This window comes from Leopardus geoffroyi, chromosome D4, assembly GCF_018350155.1.
Source record: "Leopardus geoffroyi isolate Oge1 chromosome D4, O.geoffroyi_Oge1_pat1.0, whole genome shotgun sequence".
NCBI classification, from domain to species: Eukaryota; Metazoa; Chordata; class Mammalia; order Carnivora; family Felidae; genus Leopardus; species Leopardus geoffroyi.
Window position 1 is genome coordinate 89,070,941 of NC_059342.1, and position 22,291 is coordinate 89,093,231.

The following is a 22,291-nucleotide window of genomic DNA, read 5'->3' on the forward strand; positions in this document are numbered from 1 at the left end:
GTGGGCCTCACGAGGGAGAGCTGCTTCCTACGAGGGGGGATGCGGAAGGGGTTCGGAGCCCCCTGGCCCGTGTCCCCTGTACCACAGTCCATTTGTTCCTGAGAAGGGAAGCTGAGTGGGGCTGCCCGGTTCCGCGTCTGACTCTCGATCTCGGTCCCGTGGGGTCCCATGCTGGGTGTGGAGCCCACTTAAGGGACAAAAAAGGAAGCTCGGTGTTTTCCACAACCCCAGCGCCCAGCTCAGTGCCCGACTCCCATTCGGGGAAGGACGGAACTACCGGCAAAGGTTTTCAAAACGCGCTGGCTGTCCGCTGGGTGGCTGGCAGGGCCTCGCTTTCTGAGCCTCAGCGGAGAGTGGCCATGGTGATGACGGGGCTCGGCGGTGAGGCCCTTAGCCCAGTGTGGGGCTCGGCAAGGGCTGGGGAGGGTCGTCAAGGTCATGGCAGTGGCTCTCTGCACCACCGGCACCCACAGTGGGGGACACGGCGTCCGTCACTCCCCGGCCGCTGGTTCCCGGGCGGTTCCTCCCCAGGTGGGCTCACAGATCAGTGCGGGGAGCGTCCCACGTCGTCACCTGCACGTCCCTGCGGCGGAGCGTGGGGTCGGGGGGGGTGGTGCTGCGTTGCAGGCCACGTGTTTCTGCAGGATCCCTCTGGTCCGGGCATGGCCACTGACTGAACACCTCGCTCACGACTTGGGGTGCTCACCCCACGGCTGTTCGCTCTGCCTGCGCTGCGTCTGATCACAGAGCGACCCCGGGGTCTGCTTCAGGAGCGAGGGTCGGCTCGGCTAAGCCGAGATGCGGTTCCCGGTCGGGCAGAGAGCGCTACAGTGTTCTCCGGGCATTGGCCAAGGTGGGAGGCAGGCGCCCGCCACAGGGGGAGCACCTGCCTGTGGGCACCAGCACTCTGACTGGTCCAGCATCCTGCATCCCCAGGAGCCCACGTCCCCACGCCTGGTGACCCAGCACCGTGTCTTCGGAGCACCTGTGGGGAGACCAGCAGGGGGTGTGAAGACAGCCCAGCCAGGCCCCCAGCCTCTACTCCTCTCTTGGCCTAGATTTCCCCTCCACTGAGAGTGAGCAGGGCGATGACGGAAGCAGGTGCCGGGTGAGGCTAGGCCGCCCTGCCGTTGTCCCGAGCCGGCTGCTCCGGCGAGGCTGGGGACCAAGCACAGAGGCGTTCCCCCAGTCTCCGGGGCCCTCACCCCGGCTGACCTCCGTCACCTTTGCCTTGGGTGCTGGGGGGTGTGGAGAACCACCTCACCATTCACAGGGGGAATAGAGACGGCCTCATGGACACTTCCTGTCCCCCATCAACCTGAGGAAGGGGCTAGAATACTGCCCCTCTGCAGGGGGAGAGGGGAGTCTGAGGCTCAGAGGGTCAGAGCACTTGGCCTTGCGGGAGCAGGCCCAACCCCCATCCTCCGCTGTCTGCAGCCCCATCTGCAGCGGGAAGTCTTGGTTCCCCCTGGTCTTGTCTGGAGAGAACAGGGTCAAGAAAGAGCCGTGTGCGGTGACTTTGGGCTTCTCCATGGGCAGGTGCAGGGGGCGGGTGCATTCATGTGCCGACGGGAGCAGGCGCAGAGCTGGCTTCCGTCCCCTGAGGGGCTGGTGTGTGCGTGGGAGACCAGAGGAGCGGTGTCATTTGATCTCCCTACTTAGTGCTGGTTGGTTGTGACCTTGGGTGCTGCTTAGTGATGGGGTGCGGCCCGCGGTGGGTCCCTACCATGCTGTGAGGCCTGGGCCAGATGCTTGCCTCCTCTGTGCCTCAGTTCTTGTGGGTGTAAAAAGACAGGTTTGGGTTCCCAAGCTGCGCTCTGTGAAATTTCTCAGCTGGGGGGTGTAGGGAGGGCAGGGGTGGGGTCAAACCCCAGGGCCACCCCATTCCCGCCCGGAGAAAATCTCCACTTGGCTCTCTGACAGGCCGAACTCCGAGAAGAGGCTCTGCTGTGAGGCCCGCCATGACCCAGGTCCCTTCAGGGCTGGCGCCCGCAGCTCTGAAAAGAGGCCACAGGAAGTCCCGAGTGTTGGGGCTTGGGGTGGGAGTGAGGTTGGGGGTGAGTAGGAGGAGGTCCCCAGGTGTCCCCCTGAGAACAGCCGGCCTGAAAGATTGCTTTTTTTTTTTTTTTTTTCAACGTTTATTTATTTTTGAGACAGAGAGAGACAGAGCATGAACGGGGGAGGGGCAGAGAGAGAGGGAGACACAGAATCGGAAGCAGGCTCCAGGCTCTGAGCCATCAGCCCAGAGCCCGACGCGGGGCTCAAACTCACGGACCGTGAGATCGTGACCTGAGCTGAAGTCGGACGCTTAACCGACTGACCCACCCAGGCGCCCCGAAAGATTGCTTTCAAGTACTCTTCCTGGACTCCCTCCAGGGGATGGGCAATGGGAGAGGTGACGACCTCTGGGCCTCCAGAGCAGCAGATCGATAGGCTCTGGGCTGTGGGAAGGTCAAGGATGGCTCAGGCTGTCAGCCAGAGAGCAGTAGGCTCCGTTCAGCTTCCCGAAACAGAGGCTTTTCACGGGGTCAGGGTAAAATGGGAGAGAGGTTTCAAGGGGTCCTGCTTTCTTCCACCAGGACTGAGGTTCCCTGGGAAACCTCCCTAGAACATCAGGGCCAAGTCCCAGGATGGCCAAGCTCACAGCAGCCTCAGTTCCTTAAGACACCCCGGCCCTTGCTTCTCTGCATAAGGCTGTGACCTTGCAAGAGTGGGATGTATTGGGGTGACAGCCTGGCAGTCGGCCCCGTGAGCCTGGGGAGAGGCAGGTGGCCGTGACCAGCTCGGTGACTTCCTGCGGCCTGGCCCAGGAGCCACATAGCCAGGGGGTCCCTGTGGGTCTGACACTGAGAAGGCGAGACCGCACGCCGTTGGCCGGGGACACGTTATGAAGGGGGATAGCGTCTGTGAACGTTCTAGAAGCCTCCAGCCACCGGGACAGAGACCTCTGTCCCCCGTGTGGCCCGGTGGGCAGACACCCTCCAGCTGCCCCCACAGGGGGCCTCAGGCAGGGCTCCAGCACATCCCGGCTCTGGCCCCGCACCAGGTCTCTGATACAGGCACTCGATAGATGTTGGACTTCATTAAATCAGCTCAGGGGGTGATTTTGTTCTCAAGCTTCACACTGGTTTTATGAATAGCCACTAGGGACTGTTGTTTTTAATAAAGTCTCAGCTCCTCAGGACTCCAGTCTCGGCCACAAGAGAGACCCTGGGGACCCCTGTGGGATGCACGGGCCCGTCCCCAGACGCCTGGCCCCAGGAGGATCTCCCCCCGCTGGGAGGTGGCCCAGCTGCTGGCCGGTGTGCGGCTGGTTCTGCTCAAGGATCTGGGGCGGCCTCTGGGGACACAGGGCTACCTGGGAAACACCGCTTCTTCCATAGAAATAAAGACGGTGAGGAAGTCTGGGGAAATCAGGCAGGAGGCGGCCTTGACGTGGGGCACCGAGCAAAGTCAGAGGCAGCCGGGTCAGCACAAGACTTTATTAGAGACAGGGACTCACGACGCCAAGTGTTCGCAGCCCAGACCAGCTTCTGTCCCGCCCCATGCTCTGTCCATCGGCAGCCGTGCTGGCCCTCCAGCACCTCCACACACACCCTGCCAGCCGCGTGTGGACAGTTGGGCAGTACCCCCCGTGTCCAGCCCCAAACCTCTGGGTCTGCTGAGTCCTGCCAGCCGCTTGGCCCCCTTGGGGTCTGGGGATAGCTCTCTCCCTGCAGGCAGGTGAAGACAGAGACCCTGGGGAGGCCCCCAGCCGCATGGACCAGAGCCTAGCGCCCTTTGTTCTAGGTTTAGCACGTCTCCCGCAGGCACGTTGCTCCTCAGACTGCACGGGACAGAGGTGTGACCACGGGCCTAGCCGAAGCCCCCCCTGTCGCCATGATGTGGGGCAGATCCTGTTGACCGACCTTCCAAATCCTGGGTGATGGGGCTCGGGCCCCAGACCGGCCAGCCAGAGGCCCGTGTGACTGAGGGTGGCTGGTGGGGCGAGCAGGGGGGCAGGAAGAGGCAGGCCTGTGATACCGTTTCTGCCCCCAAGACGAACATTCTCAAGCCGAATTGCACACAGCCACAGGGGGACGATGCAATCTGGGCACTACTCCCGGCGCTGTCCTGATCCCCTGGTGGGTGGTGCTGAGGCCACCAAGGGCAGAAGTGCAGGAACCATCCACCCTCTGGACGCAGCGAGCTCAGGTGGCCCATCAGGCGGCCTCTGGTTGAACTCTCGAGAGACGTGTCCAGAGTTTGGGGCAGGGGGGTGCAGAATGAGTGAGGCCACTGGCTGATTGCACAGAACCTACCCGTGCTGGGGGAAGGGAACCTTTGGCAGCTTCTGGAGCCACGTGCACTGCCCCCCGAGATCCCCGTGTCGAGACCCCTCCTCTGCTTGACTCGTCGTTCCCCTCATCAGTGGAAGAAGGAAAGGGAGGGAGGGTTGGTCAGGTCACAGACCCCCACTGTCAAACCATCAGCTTAGGCCCCTCGAGACGGAGTTCAGGTGCAATGAGCCTGGGTCCCGGGTGACCTTTTGCACACATCTGTCGTCCCTCCGTCCTCAGTGGAGCTGCGTCTTGCGACTTGCTCTCCTGACACCCTCTTCTTCCTGGGGTCACTCACTCGATGGCCATCCATGCTGACCTCACACCGTGGGCTCCTGGAGGCCGGGGGCCAGAGCCTGCTTTGCTCAGCACAGCCCCCTGGCCCAGAGCGGGTGTTCAGGGACCCTCTGTGCTCCGCACCAGCCTTCAAAGGGTGCCCTTTAGGAAGGGGGGTGCGCTGGCCCACCGTGACGGCTTTAGTGCCCATTCAGCCAGTGCTTGAGCCGGCCATAGCCCTCTGTGCCAGTCCTGGGCCAGGAGCGGGGCTGGCGCTCTCGGGTCGGCAGGAACGGGTGTCTTCAGGTCGGCCGGATGCTCCTGAAGGCCACCCGCACCTGTCCCCACACCAGGCCGGAGCCGCGGCACACGTCTGTTCTGCAGCCAAGCCCTGGCAGGAGTGCCCCTGAGCTTCCCGACGCGCACGCACATCTGTGAATCCGTTAACATCACACTCACCAGGAGTTTGTGTGATGACAGATCAGAAAGCGCTCGACACTTTCCAAACGGCGGCTGGCCCTGCAAGGCTGGCGGCAGAAGCCGGCTCTCGCCTGGGGCTGGTGGGGGAGAAGGGGGCTCCCTGGGATGAGGACTTGGGGTCCCACCCAGCCAGAGTCTGCACTGTGGCCGCGGGTCCTGGCAGCTCGGGGTGGGGTGGGGGGCTGGCTCTCTTCTAGAGGACGGGAAAGGGGACTGGCAGGGGAGAGCCCTCCTCCCACCATCTCCCCCACCCCACACGGCTCCCCGGCCCCTCCAGCAGCCGGGCTGCTCCCCAGCACCTGCTCACCCTGGGCTGCAGCCGTCTGTTTCACGGCCATGTTCGCTTCAAGCCGCGGGGCCGACAGGGCAGGGATGCGGTGTTGCCCGGCGCCCAGGCAGGCCCCGGCCCACAGCAGATGTCCTGCGAAACTCTGCTGAAGGCTGCGACCAGGTGGAGCTCCAGGGGACCGGCCAGGTTGCACACGGGTCCGTGGCACGCGATTACTGAACCGCAAACTTGGGTGGGGGGGGAAGGGAGAGCTAAAAAGCCCACGCTCCCCTATGTGCCTGTCTTCATCTGCCTTCCAGTGAAGGAAGGAAACACCCCCTGCCTCCCTCCTGCCCACCCTCCGGGCAGCCCCCCAGGGTGACCTTCCAGCCCTCTCGAAGCGCCCCCCGTCCCCATCAAATCCCCACAGGTAGGAACGTAGAAAAACAGCCTGGTGCTTGGTTCTGAGGGCAAAGGCGTTGGGGTCCCAGCGGGTTATCAGGTTGAGGGCTGCTCATCTTGGCCAGTTCTTAGGGGGAGGGGGAGGGGTAGAGTGATAGTATGTTGGGCATTGGGAGGATTCAATGAAAGATGGTTTCGAGCGTCTGGTGGTGCCTCAGTCTCCCCCATTTGCCCAGCGAGTCTTGGCAGTGCCCAGAGTCACCAGCAGGGGGCAGCCGCCCCCACTTGAGACAGGAGTCTCGGGGCTGAAGGGCTAACGGCCACCCAACCCCTCCTGGTCCACCCTCCCCCCTGCAGGCCTGATGCCAGGGGGCCCTAGGATCCCGGAGTCCCTGGGAATGGTGGGACACACCCCACGGCAGCCCAGAAAATAGAGATCCTCACCAGCCAGGCCCAGAGGATTCAGGACCTGCCCCAGCCTCCCGCGGGAAAAAGGATAGGGTGGGGTGGGGCTCCGCCGCCCCAGGAAGGCAGGAGGCTGGGCGCAGCAGCCAAAGGGACTGAGGACCTCCCAGGCCTGCAGGAACACAGGGGTGGGGGTGGGGGAGCTCCAGGCAACTGGCCTCCGGGTAGGAGTCCCCACGGGCAGCCGCACCCCAGCCTGGCCTGGGGGAAGGGTTTGCATATGGCTATCCAGCCTTTGTCTGGTCCCTGGGGGAGAGGCCGGATCCTCAGGCACCAGGGAAGTGAAATTTCGAGGCCAGAGGCGGCTGGCCTCAGACCTGACTCAGAAAGACCAGACATTCCCTCCGTCTCCCGAAAAGGCTGCTGGGGGTGCCGCCGCCCCCTGCCCTGTGCCCCCATAACGCCGGGTGTCCGGACCGGCGAAGCGGAGGGTCTGCCGGGGTGCCGGGCCGACCGCTGAGCACGGGAAGTCAAGACACTTAGCCCAGGAGCCGAAGTCCGGGCGGGCAGAATTTGGGGGTGTCGAGTCGCCCCCCCCCCATCAGCAGAGGTGAACTGAGGGGTGAGGACAGCGTGAAGGGGACGTACAAACCCCCCAACACGTGAGCAGGCCGGCCACGTGCGGGCAGGTGGGCGTCGGGGAGAGATGCAGGGTGGGGCTGGGCTCGGGGACCACGGGGGGGGGGGGGGGGGGACGCGGGGATGGGTGGGGGCGGGGGGCCGGGGTGGGGAGCGCCCAGCTAGCGGTCCTCGCGGACCGGCCGGATCTTCATCTCGGAGAACTTGAGCGAGTACTGCCAGCCGGTCCAGGAGGACCACTCGATGCCGTCGGCGTAGGAGGCGTGCGCGCCCCGCAGGTACTGCCCGTTCAGGTTGGACGTGTGGCAGTTGCGGTACCACCAGGCGCCGCGGTAGAAGGCGGCGCAGTTGTTCTCCGAGTGGTCACTGTCGCGGTCCTTGGTGGTGAACCTCATGCCGCTGTGTTTCAGGAGGGAGTCGCCTGCGCAGGCGCAGACACAGACACAGACGCACGCCGCTGCGTCCTCAGGGCGCCTCCCCTGGACGTGCGCGGTGGCGCACGTGTGCCCCCGCTGCGCGCGCACGTCTGTCCCACCACACCCGGGAGCCTGTGCGGCTCGCGTGCGCCCACGGTGCCGCCCCGGGGGTCCCCGGGCTGTCCCTGGGTCCCGGCCGTCTCTGTCCCTTCTCCCAGCTTCTTCACGCGCTCCCTCCTGCCTCCGCCTCAGAAGAGAAACCCAGCCCAGAGAGGTGCAGCCACCACACTTTAGAGGCCCAGCAGAACACAAGCCCCGGGTGTCCTGCTGCCTGGCTCGAGGCTCCCTTTGCCCGTCTGCCAAATGGGTGAACAGTTCGGGCCCCGGTGCTCTGCGTTGCCGGGATGGGGGCCAGGTGGGCCCTGAAGGTGGAGGCCAGAAGCACTGGGTCTGGGGCTTCTTTGACCTCCTGAGTGGGGAGGCTGGTGGGCGTCCCCCTACACCTGCCCTCCCTTTACCCCGCTGCCGCCCCCGGGGTCCCACCTGCAGTGCCCGAGTAGTCGGCCACGGTGAGCGGGTAGCCGTCTTCCTCCGGGTCCACGGAGAACAAGCCCACGCCAAAGCTCCCGTAGCGGGCGTAGGCCGTGCCGTTCTCGAAGTCTTCGAGGTCCACGTGGAGCTCGTAGGCGGCCTGCGTGGTCAGAGCGTGGATCCTCCTGAGCCCTGGAGTCGGGGAGGGAAGGGCAGACGTGGGGGGAGGGGCTCACAAGGTGACCCCCGCGGGAGGGAACTGGGGCGACCCGAGAGCCGAGGGCACGCGGCTGGGGCCAGCCTGTGTTTGGCAACAAACCGAAGACCGACCATTTCTCCTGTTTGGTTTTCTCTGTCGGGCTTTAAGTCGGGCTCTGCTTTCCAAACGTTTGAGTGGAAGGTCAGTAGAAAGACTGTAGGTTTCAGAAGGAACCTGGAAAATCTGGGTTGGGGGTGGCGACCCCCCTCATCCTCTCTCCCACTCAGGGCTCCGGCCGGAAAGGATCTGGGACTCGTATATATCTCCTTGAACCTGGCCTCTGAGACTTTGCACATGCTGTTCCCTCTGCCTGGGACACTTGTCCCTACTCCCCCACGTTATGCTCTGTTCGTTTTCAGGCCGCACCTGGGGAAGGCTGCCTGGCCTCCTGTCTGGGTCGAGGACCGCTGCCAACCCAGCTGCTCCCCCCGTTGGTGTGTATCATTCTGTGCCCCCAAGGCTTGCCCCCCACCGTAGAAGCTCCATGAGAGCAACGGACTGTCCCGTTCACGCTGAATCCCGGCATGTGAGCGGGGCTCCGTCCACCATAGGTGCTCAATAAATGCTGCCTTAGCGGCTGAGCGGGAGAAGTGGGAGGGCTGAGTCTCCTGCTGTCTCCAGGGCCTGGCCCTGTACCTGCCCCCACACCCCCATCGTCCCGTGCCCTCCCTCCCTCCCACACACTCACATTCAAGGTGCTTCCCTGCCACTTTGATTACCTCTTGATTACGAGGGCGTTTAATTAAAATTACAACTTATCAGCATCGAGTGACACTTCATCAGCCTCTCCCTCCTGAGCTCCAGACCCATCGGTGGGGCCGGGGTGTGCAAGCTAACGGGGCGAGAAGGCTGTGCGGACCCTCCCCCAGCGAGGCCGGAGGGAAGCCTGGGTCCCACGGTCTAGGTCGGGGGCACAGGAGAAGCCGCCGTGACGTCGCAGGGGCCACGGCCGACCCCGCCCGCCCTACTCTCCCGGGACCTGGCCAGGACCGGGCTCTGAGAGCAGAAGGGTCTCGTCTCCCTGCCTCTCTCTGCTCTGCTCCCCGCCCCCCCCCCCCCACCCCGGGCTGGGGTTTCAGAGCAAGCCGCTGTCCCTCTCTCGGGGCCCCGGCTTGTACACCTGCGGAGTGGGCCTCACGGGGCTGAGATGAAGGGCCAGGAGGGTTCCACAAGCTGTAAGGGCAGGGGCGACAACAGCCACCAGCTGGACGGCACTTACGAATGCCGGGCACCGTTCCGAGCACTTCTCGGGGGTTAATGAATCCAGCAGAATTAGAATGAGTCCAATTTAATTAAAGAATCCCTGTACAGCTCTTAGAACAGCGCCTGGCCCGCTGCACACGTTACCCGGGTGTCTGCTGCTCCTGCTGTCATGATCAACGAGGCAGGGGCTTCATTATCCCTATTTTACAGGTGAGAAAAATGAGGCACAGAGAGGTTAAGGTGCGGGCCCAGGTCACCCAGCTGGTAAGTGGCAGAGCTAGGAGTTGAACCCAGGCAGACTGGCCCAGACGCCTTGCCCTTACTCAGTTCTTGTCCGAGACCGATCATCGGCTCCAGGGACAGGGCAAGAGGGAGACCAGCCTGGCAGGGACGCTGGGGAATCCCTTTTCCCCATCACTGAGTGGTGGCTGGTGCCCAAAGGCCCACATTTGGCACATCATTCCTCTGGGCTAAGCTGGATGGGCCATCCCAGCGCCCGCGAGGGGCCCCTGGGCAGGGTGCCCTGGAGGAGGGGCCGGGTGGGGGCTGCGGGGTTCCTCTGCCGTCTCCACCCCCTTGCTCTCCCTCTCTCTTCACTTTCTGTGTTTCTGCAGCCTCTGCAGAAATCCTGACCTGCCAGGACACTCCCGCCCCCCTGCCCCGCCCCCCGCCACCTCGCTGGGCCCCTGGATGGTGAGCTGAGATCGGGGCCCCCCATCGCCATCAAAGCTGGAGGAAGAGGCGGCTGGGGGGTTAAAAGAGAGAGGAAGGGGCGCCTGGAGGGCCCAGCCGGTTGAGCGTCCGACTTCGGCTCAGGTCACGATCTCACGGTGTGTGAGTTCGAGCCTCGCGTCGGGCTCTGTGCTGATGGCTCAGAGCCTGGAGCCTGTTTCGGATTCTGTGTCTCCCTGTCTCTCTGACCCACCCCCGTTCGTGCTCTGTCTCTCTCTGTCTCAAAAATAAATAAACGTTAAAAAAAAATTAAAGACAAAAAAAAGAGAGAGGAAAAATACTCAGACCTCCAACCCTCATATCGTCACCCTGAACAAATTCCCAGATGGATTACGGATCCGCACCTAATACAAACACTAAAGGAAAAAAAATTTTTTTTGTTAAGATAGGAGACATTTTTAGAAAACCGGGAGGGGAAAGCAGGGCCTCAAGCCCAGAGGATAGGAAGGAAAAAACTGGCAAGAATTGGCTACATAAAAGTTTAAAACATCTAGGAAATCAGCAATAATTTAACAACAGCAACAAAAAAGCAGCCAAAAGACAAATGACTGGAAGTAAATATGTATCATGTGCATCTGACAAAGAATCAATAACCTTAATATATAAAGAGCTCCCATAACTCAATAGGAGAAGACAAAACCCTGGATGAAAGGGGACAGGGGAGTGTGGAAAAGCAGAGGGAGGGAACAGCCAGGGCGGTAGAGGGCTACGTTGACATTCTCCTCAGGGCTCCCTGTCTGCCAGGAGCTAATCAAGGCCCTGCTTAAATGCTTCCTCCCGAAGCTTCGGTGGCTGCTGATAGATTTCAATTAAGATGCTGTGAGTGGCAGGGTCACCAACGCTGCTCTAAGGGGGTGGGTGGTGATATGGAAACAGCACCCCCCCCCCAGCTTCTCCCTGTCTTTACGCAACCACCTGGGGGCGGGGCGGGGCCGAGGGACCGGGGAAGGGTCTCCCACCTAGAAGCTTCTCTCCCCCGGCCCCTATCCCGCCCCTGCTCTCATTCACTCAGTTCAGGGTATACTTTAAAGCTCGTGAATCCTGCCCAGGCGTCCTCCACCCCAACCCCCAACACACACACACACACACACACACACACACACACACACCCCACTCTTTCTGGACCTCGGTTTCCTCACCCATAAAAGGGGAGGACAGCAGTGCAGCTGTGAGGGTGGGTGTGAGGGGTCAAGGCTGAAGTGTATAAGGTGGGCTGGGCACTAAATAGAGACCGTGGTGATGAAGTCCACACTGGCCTCTCCTGCAGCCAGCCCCTTCCTGGTAACAGGGACACAGGGCAGGTCAGGACAGAGAGGGTCCTGTCCTCATGCATCACAGGGTCATGGAGGCGGGAGACGGACATAAGGCAAATGACAGCGTAGATCACCAGCCGGGTGCCTCTGCGCACACAGCGAGCGGGCACGTGCCCGGTCCCACCTCTGGGACTGACCCTCTCCCTCCCCCAGAAGGTCCCCTGAAAGCAAGCCCTGCAGGCCTGGGACCTTCCTGACGCCCACCTGGAGCCCAGCCACACGCCCCGTGCCTTTGTTCTCGCCTCCTCTCCCTCCTGCCCAGCTGCCCCAGCCCTGCTAGGGGGGACGTTCCCAGATGCCCATGCCTGGGGAGGCCAGAGTGGGGCCGGTGTGCCCTGGGGTGCGTGAGGCCGTTCAAACATGGCGTGTCTTTCCCGTGCTGTGTGTTTATTTTGTTTTTTAAAGTTTATGTCTTTAAGCCGCCTCTACACCCAACGTGGGGCTCAAACTCATGACCCCGCGATCAAGAGTCACACGCTCCTCCGACTAAGCCAGCCAGGCACCTCGGTTTTAATATATATTGAAAATATAAATGGGGGTGACTGCTAACAGGGGCACAGGGCTCTGAGCTTTCTGGGGTGGAGAAGACGTTCTGGAATTAGGAGAGTTGCACAACTCTGAATATATTAACCCCCCTGGGGGTGCCTGGGTGGCTCAGTCGGTTAAGCATCTGACTTTGTCTCAGGTCATGATCTCGCGGTTCGCGAGTTCGAGCCCCACGTCAGGATCTGTGCTGACAGCTCGGAGCCTGGAGCCCGCTTCGGATTCTGTGTCTCCCTCTCTCTCTGCCCTTCTCTTACTTGCATTCTCTCTCTCTCTCTCTCTCTCAAAAAACAGCAACAACAACAACAAACCCTGAACTGTGCACTTTAAAACAGTGAATTATGTATACATAAAGCAGGGGCACCTGGGTGGCTCAGTCACTTGAGCATCCAACTCGATTTCAGCTCAGGTCACGATCCCAGGGGCTGTGGGATCGAGCCCCGCATCGGGCTCCCCACTGAGCATGGAACCTGCTTGGGATTCTCTCTCTCCGCACTCAAGTTCTCTCTCTCTCTCTCTCTCTTTCTCAGATAATAAAGAAAACCTCACCTCGAGTCCCAACTCCCTCCCAAATATATATATAAGACCTCAGACCTGTGATGTTTATGGATGTTATGCTTCCGAATGACATTATGTAAGATATGCCAATGTTTAAATGCTGCGTGAATTTAAAGATAAATAGTATCTAAACATAATATGGACACGAGCTTTTTGAGCCCTTACTCTGCTCCGCACAGACCGTGTGCCAAAGATGGGAAACGAGCGCCGTGCCCTGGGGCCCCAGGAACTGTGGCCTCTCTTTTGGGAGTCATGGCCCTGGTGCCCCAAGCACACCTCGGGCGTTTGCTGACCCCCGAGGGCAGGGCAGTTTGGGGGTTGTTCTGGCCCTCCCCGTACCCGAAACCGAGCCCTGCCCCTGCCCCCAGCTCTCTGGATCCAGGATGGCCACCGGCCGTCCCGCCTGGAAACGCACACGCCCCTCCAAGGGACCCCCCCCCCCGTCTCGCTGCGTCCCTTCTTCCTTTGGCCTCCTGCTCACCGACCGCAGGCACGCTGACCGCACGGAACGCCTTTCCGGGCAACACCTGGGAGCTGGCTCGGGTGTGTGGAGGCCCCTGGAGACCGTGACCTCCCGCCACCCGGGGAGGGCGCGTCCCCTCGGCAGGCGGGTGTCCCGGCCCTCACCTAGCCAGTGCTCCCCTGTGAGCTTGCCGAAGCCGTCCCGGTACGCTTCCCAGCCTCGGAAGAAGTTCACGGAGCCGTCCTCCCGGCGCTGAAACACCTACAAAGGATGGAGAGCTGGGTCCAACAGCCCCTGGGCCCCCCCCCCACGCCCACCCCGACGTGTCCCCGGCCCCAGGCACTCCCTCCACCTGCCTGCTTGCGGAGGGCAGGGGCCGGGCTCCCCGCCGCCGGCACAGGACCCAGAGCCGAGCAGGGACTCAGGGGCCTTCATGGTGGCACAAGGTGGGACAGACTAAATGCCCCCAGACCCCCAAAATGGCCCCTCAGGAAGGAATCCTGCTAGACCCGGGTGCTGAAACCCTGGCTTCCGGGCCCACCTCTGCTGCCTTGCTGGACGATCCTGGACTGGCCCACCCTGGCCTGGGCCTCAGTTTCCCCACTGGTCAAATAAGAGGCGTGGGCAAGGGCCCTAGTATCTTTCCCCGGGGTCAAAAGGAAACTGAGCAAAAAATCCATTCTCGGGTTGGTAAAAACCGAGAACACCCACACACATGCCCCGAAGCCTCCAGAGCTCCGTGTCGCAAAATGATTCTGCCAGAGCCACGCATGCCCTCCCCCCGGAAAAAGAAGCCCGGGGCCCGGGGGTCCGTGGGGGCTTGGGGAACCAGAGCCCCAGCCGCTCCTGGGGGGTGGGGGCTGGAGCCAGCAGTCCGCAGCCCACGGGGGTGTGACTGGGGGGGGGGGGACAGCAGTCCACAGCCCACGGGGGTGTGACTAGGGCACCGATGAGCAGCCGAGCTGCCTCTGTTCTCCATTTTAATAGCCTTCTTGATTTGGGAGTCAGGAATCCCCTCGGTTAAATTGCTTTCAAATAAGTACCACGCTGGTCCAGGCCAGAGAGCTGCCTTGAGTATTTCCAGGATCCGCTGACGATCCCGTTCCTGGCTGCCCCCTCCCGGCCCCCCCCCTTCCAACTCGTTCTGTGTAACAAGCCTTTTTCTTGCTTGTTTGCCGAGGCAGCACCCGCTCCCCCTCTGCCCCCCTTCCCCCCCCCGCCACCTCCATCTGTACCGCGTGCGAGGTGTTAGAGATTTGGCTGCGGCACCAGCAGCCTGCCGGATTCATTACTAAGCAGCCTGATTTCGGTCGCCCGGAACCGCCCGGGCGCATCATCTGCCGTGAGCTTGGCCTCCTGCTCTGCCCCTGCCCGTGGGGACCCGTCAGTCACGGCGTTTGGGCAGCCGTGACGTCAGGGAGTGGCTTCGCTACCTCAAACCTGGCCCGGCCCCGACAGGTGGAAATGCTCAGAAGGGACTGGCTGGGGAAGGAAATTCGATCAGGCTCGGAGAGATCTGAGAGGTGGTGGGCAGCGGGTATTGACGGGCCGGATTGGGACCCTGAGCACGCGCCCTTTGAAAGGCTTGATCCTGGCAGAAGCTCAGACGCTCCCCTGAGAAGCCTCCAGAAGGCAGAAGGCAGGGGGGAGCCCGTTTCTGCGGGAGGAGGGAGTCGGGGGCCGGGGAGACAGGGGGCCGGGGGTGGGGGGCGGGATGGTGGGGACCTGGGCCCCGCCACCTAGAGCGCTGGCCATTACTGCACCTCTCTGAGCCTCAGTTTCCTTCTGTATAAGTGGGGGTCACAGCAGCACCTCCCCCATGGACCGTGGCGGTCCACGGAGAAGACGCTCGGGGCCTGGCACACGGTCGGGGCTCGGTGCATGCCCGCTGCAGGAGAACGGCCGCATGGAGACCCAGGCCTGGCCGCCGGGCCTCCCTCTGCCCCTCTTCCGCAGCCCCTGCCCCAGGAATGCCCTGCTCTTCCTTCCAGACTTGCCCCCTACGCATGTCCTTCCTGGGCCGTCCAGCAGCCCACCCCCACGCCTCCCTCATCCATTCAGATGTTCCACTGAGCATCTCCCTGAGGGCCGCGGGACACAGGGGACCCCCTCCCACGCGGGAAGCAGGACTGATCTTTTAAATGTGAAATGTATCGTCCAATTGGTTTCCATACAACACCCGGTGCTCCTCCCAACAGGTGCCCTCCTCCATGCCCCTCACCCACCCTCCCCTGAAGCAGGACTGATCGAAGAGCGGGGGGCAGGGCGCCCAAGATGAGCTGGTGTCGAGCGCCCGCCACAGCAGGTGCCGGGGTTGAGTCCTCACTGAGCACACGCTTGTTTACCGAATCCTGTCCCCCGACCCCCTCGTCCCTACAGCGGACAGAAGCCAGGCGGCCGTGAGCATGGAGTGGGCAGTCTGACCCACACCTCACACCCCAGCCCCAAGGCCAGGCTGGACACCCAGGGGCCAAAGTCCTACCCACCCACGTCACTCTTATTTGCCACTGGCCAGAACTGTCTCCCTCCAGAGAGCCGACCTCCAAACCCTGTTCTCAGCCCCTCTTTCCCGGTGCCAGTAACAGGCCGGAGCGCTGCTGGGCTCGGCCCGGCTGCACCATCGGTGGGTGAGCACGGGCCGCCCTGCCCCCGGGGAAACCACACTGCCGTCAAACAAGGGTGGCAGACGTCCCCGACGGACGGTTTGGGTCTGCACCAGCTTAGAAGCCACAGCAATTGTGTGCCGGCGAGAACGCTTTAACCGCAGGCGTAATGAATCATGATCCTCGAAGGGCCCAGACACATCCGCGAGGAGGGTCTGCAGTTAAGACTTCATGACCACGATTGGGGCGCCTGGGTGGCTCGGTCGGTTAAGCGGCCGACTTCGGCTCAGGTCATGATCTCGCGGTCCGTGAGTTCGAGCCCCGTGTCGGGCTCTGTGCGGACAGCTCGGAGCCCGGAGCCTGTTTCAGATTCTGTGTCTCCCTCTTTCTCTGACCCTCCCCTGTTCGTGCTCTGTCTCTCCCTGTCTCAAAAATAAATAAACGTTAAAAAAAAAAAAAATTACAAAAAAAAAAAAAAAAAGACTTCACGGCCACGACCCCGGGAGGCGCGGTTTACGTGACGACGCGCACACCCACAGGCGTTTGTATCAGAAACCAAACCTTCCTGGAATGATACTTGCCCTTAGGAAGACGGCTGGGCGCTAATATTTTCTATCCTGTCCTAATCTATTACACTCTGTTTGATTTAAAAAGTAGTATCGATCACAAACCGTTCAATTGATCTCGCCACCGGCCGAGAGATCACAGCCCGCAGTCTGAGAAGCACGGCTCTGGACGTTGCCGGCCTCTGCCACGGGCTGTCCTTACTCCTTGGCTCAAAACACTGAGCGATGGCACCGGCCAGGATCTCAGACTCGGCCCCCCAGCCTCGCCCTCAAGCCAATTACAGCGCCACAGGGCCGGCGAGTTTCAGGCGCGCGCCAGGCCAGACCGCTGGCTCTCCAGACTTCCCAGGAGTACGCTTTCTCGGACTCGGGGTCCCAGGCTGAGCCGCAAGCTGGACTTCAGGGACGCCGGGTGGACGGCTGTCACCAGGCAGGAGGCCTTCGAGTCCAGAGCAAGGATCAGCCAGACGGGAAGACGCAAAGAGGGAGCACGTAAAAGATGGACGTATCCACTTCCCGCCAGTAGGACGTGAATTGCCACCCGCTCGCTCCCCTGCCAAAGGGGAAAAAGGTAGGGAAACAGAGTAACCTCAAGGCTAAAATCTTCGGTGGCCCGGCTCCCGGGCGCGTCTCCCTTGAGTTGCAGCCGCCAAGTGACCGATGCTGGACGCTCGCCGTCGCTCGGCCCCTCCAGCAGGTGACACGGAGGCAGACCCCACAGAGCGTGTTTTCTCGAGGCGGATTCTCAGAAGCCAGTGCCTGTCGCCCGGCGCGTCTCCCAAGTGCCGCTTGGGGGGCTTTGCCAAGGGAGGGCTGGGCCCACACGGTCCCGCAGATCGTACCGGGCGGTTCCAAAGGAAGGAGCCGCTGCACTTGGGGCGGTGGAGGCCGAGCGGAGTGGCCGACCGTCCCGCGTTTGTCTCCGCCGGGAGACAGATGGGCTCCTTTGTCCTGGGCGCCCGAGCCTGGCTCCGTGGTCCCCCCAGCACCGGCCCTGCCCTCATGGACGGCCACAGCCGTCCCCACCTCAGCCGGGGAGGGGGGGCCTTGCGCTCCCATATGGCAGGGGAGAAGGTGAAGGTGGTGAGCTGTGCAGAGTGGGGGCTCCTCAAAGCGGAGGGCGTGCCCCAGGCCCGGGAGCCCACCCGGTGTGGCTAAGCTGGGCCAGCCCCAGGAAGCGCCCTGGGCTGGCATCCAGGAGACCAAGTTCCGCCGGGGCTCCAGCCGTGTGCCCACCTAAGTCTTGGCGTCTCTGTGCTGCGGAACAAAAGCCCCGCCGCCCCGGGCCCCGCGTGCTGTGGCTGGGCTCACGGGCGGGCTGACTGGGGCGATCAGGCTGGGGTGGGTTCCAGGAGGGCTTCCCGGAGTAGGAGATGCTCAGCCGAACCGCACACTGAGCAGGGTCTTGGCAGGTGGTCAGAGAGACCCAGGGACGGGAGCTGGGTGGGTCCAAACCCTATGAGATGGGGCGGGGCTGTCTCTGCCACTTTGGAAGGGTCCCCAGGAGGCAGCACCTGGGATTTTCCCTAGACTCTGACGAAGCTGCCGCAGAAATCATTTTATAGGGGCGCCCGGGTGGCTCAGTCGGGTTAAGCATCGACTTCAGCTCGGGTCATGATCCCACGGTTCGCGAGTTCGAGCCCCGCATCAGGCTCGCTGCTGTCGGCACGGAGCCCGCTTCAGATCCCCTGTCCCCCTCTCTCTCTGCCCCTCCCTCTCTCTCAAAAGGAAAATAAACGTTAAAAATTTTTTTTAAAAGAAAAAAACCAATCAGTGACAGGCAGGATCTTGTGGGTTGGGCGGCTTCGGGGTCCTCCAGCCTCCCTGACCTGCGGAGCAGGTGATTCGGGGAGGGGGTGTGGCAGAGGTGGATTCTTGTTTCTAAGAACAAAGACCTCGGACGCGCAACGCAGCCCTTCAGAGGCAGCCGCTGGGGGCTGCCCGCCTTCCGGGGAGGCAGTGGCTCCTTAAGTCCTTCGCAGGCACCTCTGGGCAGTGCCCCCAGCGTGCTCCCTGGGCTTGCTGGCAAGGGCACAGGGACAGGAGGCCGGGCGGAGTTCGAATCTCGGCCGTGTGACCTCGGACAAGTCACGGACCTTTTCCGCGCCTCGGTTTCCCCCTCTGCAACCAGGCCCCACCAGCGGCCCCTGCAGGGTTGCAGCGAAGACGCAGCGGAGCGACGGCGTAAACTGGGCGCCCTTGCTGGGTCCGCCCGACGTCGCCTCCCTCTCCTTCCGAACCGGCTGCCGAGCCCAGAAGGAAGCGGGCCCCCTCCTTGTTTTCGACTAGAAGTGGCATCCCCGGGCTCGGCGCCCTGCCATGCTTCCCGGGCTTGGCAGTCGGTGCCTGCCGGCTTCTGGCAAACGCTGCCGCGAGCTGCTGTTTATCAAACGCAAAGAAAGGTACCAGACTGAGCCTTCACGTGTAGCACCCCGTTTTACGTCCAAAGTTTCAAAACCCCAGACTGCTCTGGAGGGAGGCAGGCTTTCTCCCGGCAGATGGCTCAAGGGGACGCGGGGCCAGCCACCATGCTCGTTTACTAGCGTGTGCGGCCCTAAGGACCCCGCAGGGCAGCGGGGAGCCGCGGCCGAGCCTGGCTGCGGCCTGGGGACGCGGTGGCCCGCGGATGTCTCAGCAGGTCCCCCAGCCGCCGCGGCCTGTCACGAGGACCAGCGAAGCCTCAGCCCAAGTGGGGAGGAGCCAGTGCCCTCGGAGGGTCCCACACACCTGCTGTCCAGCCCCCTCCCCGCCCCGGCCGGGGGTCCCGGGCTGGGCGCCGCGCCTCGCATCCTGGCTCGAGCAATGCTGGAAGCTTTTCGTCTCTCCCTGAGCCTGATCCCACTGCCGGGCTGGGCTCTGCGTCCGTCCGTCCGTGGTGGCTCCTTTGATGTCTTCCGAGCGAGGGAAGGATTTTCCTCCCTGCCTGGGGAGCTCAGGTGGGGAGGGGAGCGTTTTCTCGCACAGCAAAGCCAATTAGCAGCATATCTGAGCCGCTGACCTCGCACGACGGGAAAGCGCCTGGCAGAGAGCGTGGTCACCGTGCAGAACGGGGTTTGGGCCACTCAGCTCGCGGCGGTGGGAGCAGCCGGCCGCGCGGTGAACCCCAGTGGGAACGCAGGGCAGGATCGATCCCATTGCGGGTTCCTGCGGTAGGAGAGGCTGAACTGGCCCCGATTTCGGCGACCCCCGGTTGGTAATTATGCAAAGGTGAGGGAGGGTCTGGCGATCAGGCCCAGGGACGGCACGACCACGGGCAGATCCCGGTGGGGCAAGGCTGTGCCTCAGGGCAGAGAGGCAGGGACACCCCAAGCCCACCCCGCATCCTGGGCACGGCCACTCCGTTCCCCAGGCCCTGCAAAGCAGCCACACGAGACACAAGGGCTACGCTGGTGGCCGGGCCAGAAAGGGGGGGCGCCCCAAGAGGGGATGTGACCCTCCCAGTCTCGCACGGCCAGGGGGGAGGTGAGCTGGAAACAGCCAGCCTGGTCCCATGCATCAGCTTCCAAATGGGGACATCCGGCCCCGGTTTTGGTGACTCTTCCTCCCCTGTCAACACCGCGGACCGGAAGATCCTACAGGAGGGAGCACGGCTCCTCTGTTCACGGGGAACGAATCCTCGAGGCGCGGCACGGACCCCTGCTCGCCCCGCTCCTCCCTCGCGGGGACACGGCCTGCGAAGGACTCTGCCGCTCTCCCCACCCCGTGAACGGCGCTCTATTAGCCTCGTCTAGCAGACAAGAAAGTAAAGCTCAGTGAGGTGACACGTCACCGCCACAGGTGCGAGCAGTCACTCGTGTGACCGGCGCGGAGGGAACAGGATGGTGGGCAGCCAGGCTGGGCCCCCTGCCCAGAGTCACGGGCCAGCAGGAAGCGGCCCCTCCCTCCCGCCTTCCCTCCTGCTTCTCAGGGGCAGGGGCGGGGGCGGGGCTGGGTGCACGCGTCAAGTTCAAGAGCAGCCGTGACAATCAGCATGCCCTCATGTGCCCCCGGCCACTATGGGCTTTGATGAGCGTGGGGGAAAGGCTTGGGCTCATCAGTCAGGGCCAGTGGCCGCATCAGCCCAAAGGTGGCGTGGCCTTGTGGCATGTGTCCACCTGCCTCTGTGGCCTCCTCGCCCCCAGGAGCCACACGTGGCCTCTTTCCCACCTGGCGGTTCCTGCTTTCTGCAGTAACGATTCAGGGCGCACGGAACTCGCGTCCCCCCTCGCCGTGCCCGGGGCCCCAGGTCTCTGGGCCACTCCCCACCTGGGGAAATCCTGAGGGCGGCAGGAGCCCAATCTACCCTCGGGACAAAACCTCCCTCCTCTATCCCTGGCCCCTCCGGCCCCAGAGGCCAGCAGAGCAGAGCGCCCGCGGACCCAGACCGAGCCCTGCCACCTCCGTGCACAACACCGGGCGCACCTTCGCTCTGCCTGGAACGCCGTTCTCACCTCATCCCCCAGCGCGTGGACCTCCCCGTCCAGAAGCCTCTCTTGGCCGCCCCCGGCTGGGTCAGGGGCTCTCCCCCACGCCCCCGGCCCCCACCCCTACGGCCCTCGCACAAGTCAGCTGCTGTGCCCAGCCCCCCACCGGGCCAGGAGCTCGCCGTTGAATCCTCTGGCCTGTGGTTGGTGCTCAGTGGTTGAATAAATGACAGTCACCGTGTGACAGTGAGCTCCACGGACCCGCATGAGGCTGGGTGGGCGGGGTACCCGTGAAGCGGCCCCTAGGCGGACGGGGCTGCCGAGCCCCACGCTTGCCGGGACTGGTCTCTCCAGGAAGCAGGCTGTGGCTGCAGCCCCGGGTGTCCCGTCCGCCAGGGGAGAGCTCTTGGGTGTCCGCACTTGAGGCCTGGCAGCTGAGACACGGAGCCTAATGACGATGGATTGTACCGGGTTCAGAGAGACGGCCGCCGGCTCCTTCCCAAACAACAATTGAGTTTCCGAGAGATTCCGTGTGGCAGGGAGGTGATCCTGACAGATGCCCAGAGGTATCTGGGCAAAGATTGCTTTTGACGGAAGTCCAAATGGATATTAACGTTTATCGGGCTCATGAGCACTTCTCAGCCGAGAGCGGCCTTTCTTGCGGGGCCCCTGGTCCAGGTGTCTGAGCAGGAGGGCTGGGGCGGGTGGCTGGCGTTGCTCATCGACTCCCCTGTAACGGCCCCTGCAGCCCGGGCCCTGGATGTCGCCCTCCTCCCGGCCCAAATCCTGATGGACTTTCCGGGACACTGGCGTCACGGCCACCCGAGAGGAAGCGCCTGTGCTGCCTCCTTGGTCTTTCATTAAGCCCGTCCTAACCCTTAACTCTGATTTCTGGGCACTGGCTGTCGCATTGATGCTGCTCTGCCTGCCGAGGGGGTTCCCAGAGGCACGCGCCGTAACTCAGATGTTCTGAGTTAGGAAAACAAGAGAGCTTTGAGCCCCCAGACGCGGATCCGGGAGGCGTAAGGGCTCTCCTCCGGAGCTTGAAGGGAGGTTTGTGGGTCTGTCTGTCCCCGGGTCTTTGGGGGACCCTCAGCTGCTCTCACACCGGCTCTGCCCTCTTGAACGCACTCGCCAGGCCCCCGTGCCCACCTGCCTCACTCGGGCCTCCCCTGTCGCCACCAGCTCAGGATAGCCGACCCCTTTCAAAACTGACCCCGTCCGGCCTGCCGCGCCTTCAGGCCCCTCCACGCATTTCCTGGAGAAGCTTCCCGCTCCCCTCTGCCTGGACATCAGCACAGCAGAGATGGCACCAAGCCTCTTGGTGAGAAACGGAGGCGTCCTGCCAGCCTCTCCCTGAGGCCCCAGGGGCCAAAGGCAGAGACCTGGGAGCCCATCTGGGGACCCCTGGGAAACGGCTGACCCCGTGCCCTGCTTCGGGTCCCCACGACTGTCCCCTGGACTATGGTGGACGCCCTCTTGGGAAAGAGCTCGGTATGAGGCGGGGTCATACATATCTCGGTCGTCATTGGGTCGCCAGTGCCTTGCACACGGTCAACCTGTGTCCTTCCCCATCTTCTGAGATTTGGGGGGAGGCAGGGATGACTCCCACCATGGCAGCTAAAGGCTCCAGCCGCTGGCTTTCTCAGCCTCCCTTGCGGTGAGGGTCGTAGGCACGCGGCCCCGGCCCCACCAGTCAGAACAGCCGCTGGCTCGACGGCTGGGGAAGCAAAGAGGCAGGGACACAGGGCATCTCCTTGAAAGGAACCGCAGGCTGCACCCCAGGCCCGGACCCGTCCTGGTGGGGGTGTCCGTGCCCAGGTGTAGCTGTGCCCAGGGCTCCGTGCCAGTGGCACTGGGGTAGGGGGTTTTCTACCAGGTCATGCCTGGCTAGCTCTGGGGGACTCCGTTC

The 22,291-nt window shown here is 63.0% G+C and overlaps 1 protein-coding gene across 3 annotated transcripts in view; it reads right to left on the minus strand.

The window, feature by feature from the left end:
• Positions 1 to 5,735: 5,735 nt before the first annotated feature.
• FIBCD1 (fibrinogen C domain containing 1) overlaps positions 5,736 to 22,291 on the minus strand; it is a 33,451-nt gene continuing 16,895 nt past the window's right edge. For all 3 annotated transcript variants that reach the window (XM_045468791.1, XM_045468792.1, XM_045468793.1), the window contains 3 exons: positions 12,972 to 13,068; positions 7,749 to 7,928; positions 5,736 to 7,210 (listed from right to left, as the gene is read on the minus strand). In XM_045468791.1, coding sequence (XP_045324747.1) covers positions 6,951 to 7,210; positions 7,749 to 7,928; positions 12,972 to 13,068 — 537 coding nt within the window. In that variant the 3' untranslated portion in view covers positions 5,736 to 6,950. The remainder of the gene's footprint in view (positions 7,211 to 7,748; positions 7,929 to 12,971; positions 13,069 to 22,291) is intronic.